At 51.1% G+C, this 1,332-nt stretch overlaps 1 protein-coding gene across 1 annotated transcript; it reads left to right on the top strand.

The window, feature by feature from the left end:
* Positions 1–154: 154 nt before the first annotated feature.
* On the top strand, positions 155–862 carry EMH_0086560 (uncharacterized protein; the record flags this gene model as incomplete). The annotated part of the gene is made up of 2 exons (XM_013501043.1): positions 155–622; positions 761–862. The coding sequence occupies 2 exons, from the start codon at positions 155–157 to the stop codon at positions 860–862; spliced, it is 570 nt and encodes a 189-aa protein (XP_013356497.1).
* Positions 863–1,332: the final 470 nt, after the last annotated feature.

Here is a 1,332-nt window from a genome sequence, read left to right as displayed (position 1 = left end):
AGAGGGGGAGGAGGAGGGGGAGAGAGAGAAGGAGGGGGAGGAGAAGAAGAGGCAGGAGGGGGAGATAGAGGAGAAGAAGAAGAAGAAGAGAGAGAAGGAGGAGGAGGAGGAGGAGATAGAGGAGAAGAGGAGGGGGGAGGAGGAGGATAGAGAGATGAAGAAGAGGGAGGAGGAGAAGGAGAAAGAGAAGAAGAAGAAGAAGATAAAGAAGAAGAAGAAGAGACAGAAGAAGGAGGAGAAGGAGGAGAGACAGAAGGAGGAGGAGGAGAGGGGGGAGGAGGAGGAGAGGGAGAGGGAGGAGGAGGAGGAGAGACAGAAGAAGAAGAATAAGGATGAGATAAAGAAGAAGAAGAAGAGACAGAAGATGAAGAAGAAGAAGAAGAGGGAGAAGAGACAGAAGAAAAAGAAGATAAAGAAGAAGAAGAAAAAGAAGAAGAGACAGATGAAGAAGAAGGAGGAGGAGGAGGAGAAGGAGGAGAGAAAAAAGAAGGAGGAGGAGAATAAGAGGGAGAAGGAGAAGAAGATAGAGAAGAAGAAGAAACAGAAACAGAAGAAGAAGAAGAGGGAGGAGAAGGAGAAGGAGAGGAGGAAGAGGCTGCTGTTGATATGCCATTTGTCATTGGTGCTGCTGCTGTTGCTGCTGTTGCTGCTGTTGCTGCTGTTGCTGCTGCTGTTGCTGTTCCTGCTGCTGCTGTTCCTGCTGCTGCTGTTCCTGTTGCTGGTGCTGTTGTTGTTGCTGCTGCTGCTGCTGCTGTTGCAGCAGCAGCAGCAGCAGCAGCACCAACGAGACAAACACATTTGCTGCAATAGAAAGAGCGACAGCAGCCACAGCCAGGACATATATCTCTTCTCCTCTTCTTAGTTATCTTGGGGGGCCCCCCAGGGTACTGCGGGGGGCCCCCCCCAGTACCCTCAGGTGATTGGGGGGGGCCCCCCCCAGTACCCTCACGGACAGGGGGGCCCCCCCCAGTACCCTCGGGGGGAGGGGGGCCCCCCCCAGTACCCTCAGGAGATGGGGTTGGGGGCCCCCCAGTACCCTCAGGGGATTGGGGGGGGGGGCCCCCAGTACCCTCGGGGGGAGAGGGGGCCCCCTCAGTACCCTCTAGGGGGCCCCCCATTAACATTTCTATTGCAGCATAATTAAGACGAAGAGAATCTAAATCTATACAACGAAGTTTAGACCCCATAGTTTATAAACCCTAAACCCTAAACCCTAAACCCTAAACCCTAAACCCTAAACCCTAAACCCTAAACCCTAGTTTATAAGAAGATGAAAAAAAAGATAGAAAAGAAAAGAAAAGTTTATTTATACTTTTATTATAATTATACTCT

This window comes from Eimeria mitis, genomic scaffold (assembly GCF_000499745.2).
Source record: "Eimeria mitis Houghton genomic scaffold, Emh_scaff6219, whole genome shotgun sequence".
Classification (NCBI taxonomy): Eukaryota; Apicomplexa; class Conoidasida; order Eucoccidiorida; family Eimeriidae; genus Eimeria; species Eimeria mitis.
Note: the sequence above shows the minus strand (reverse complement) of the source record. Positions and strands in the feature narration are given on the sequence as shown.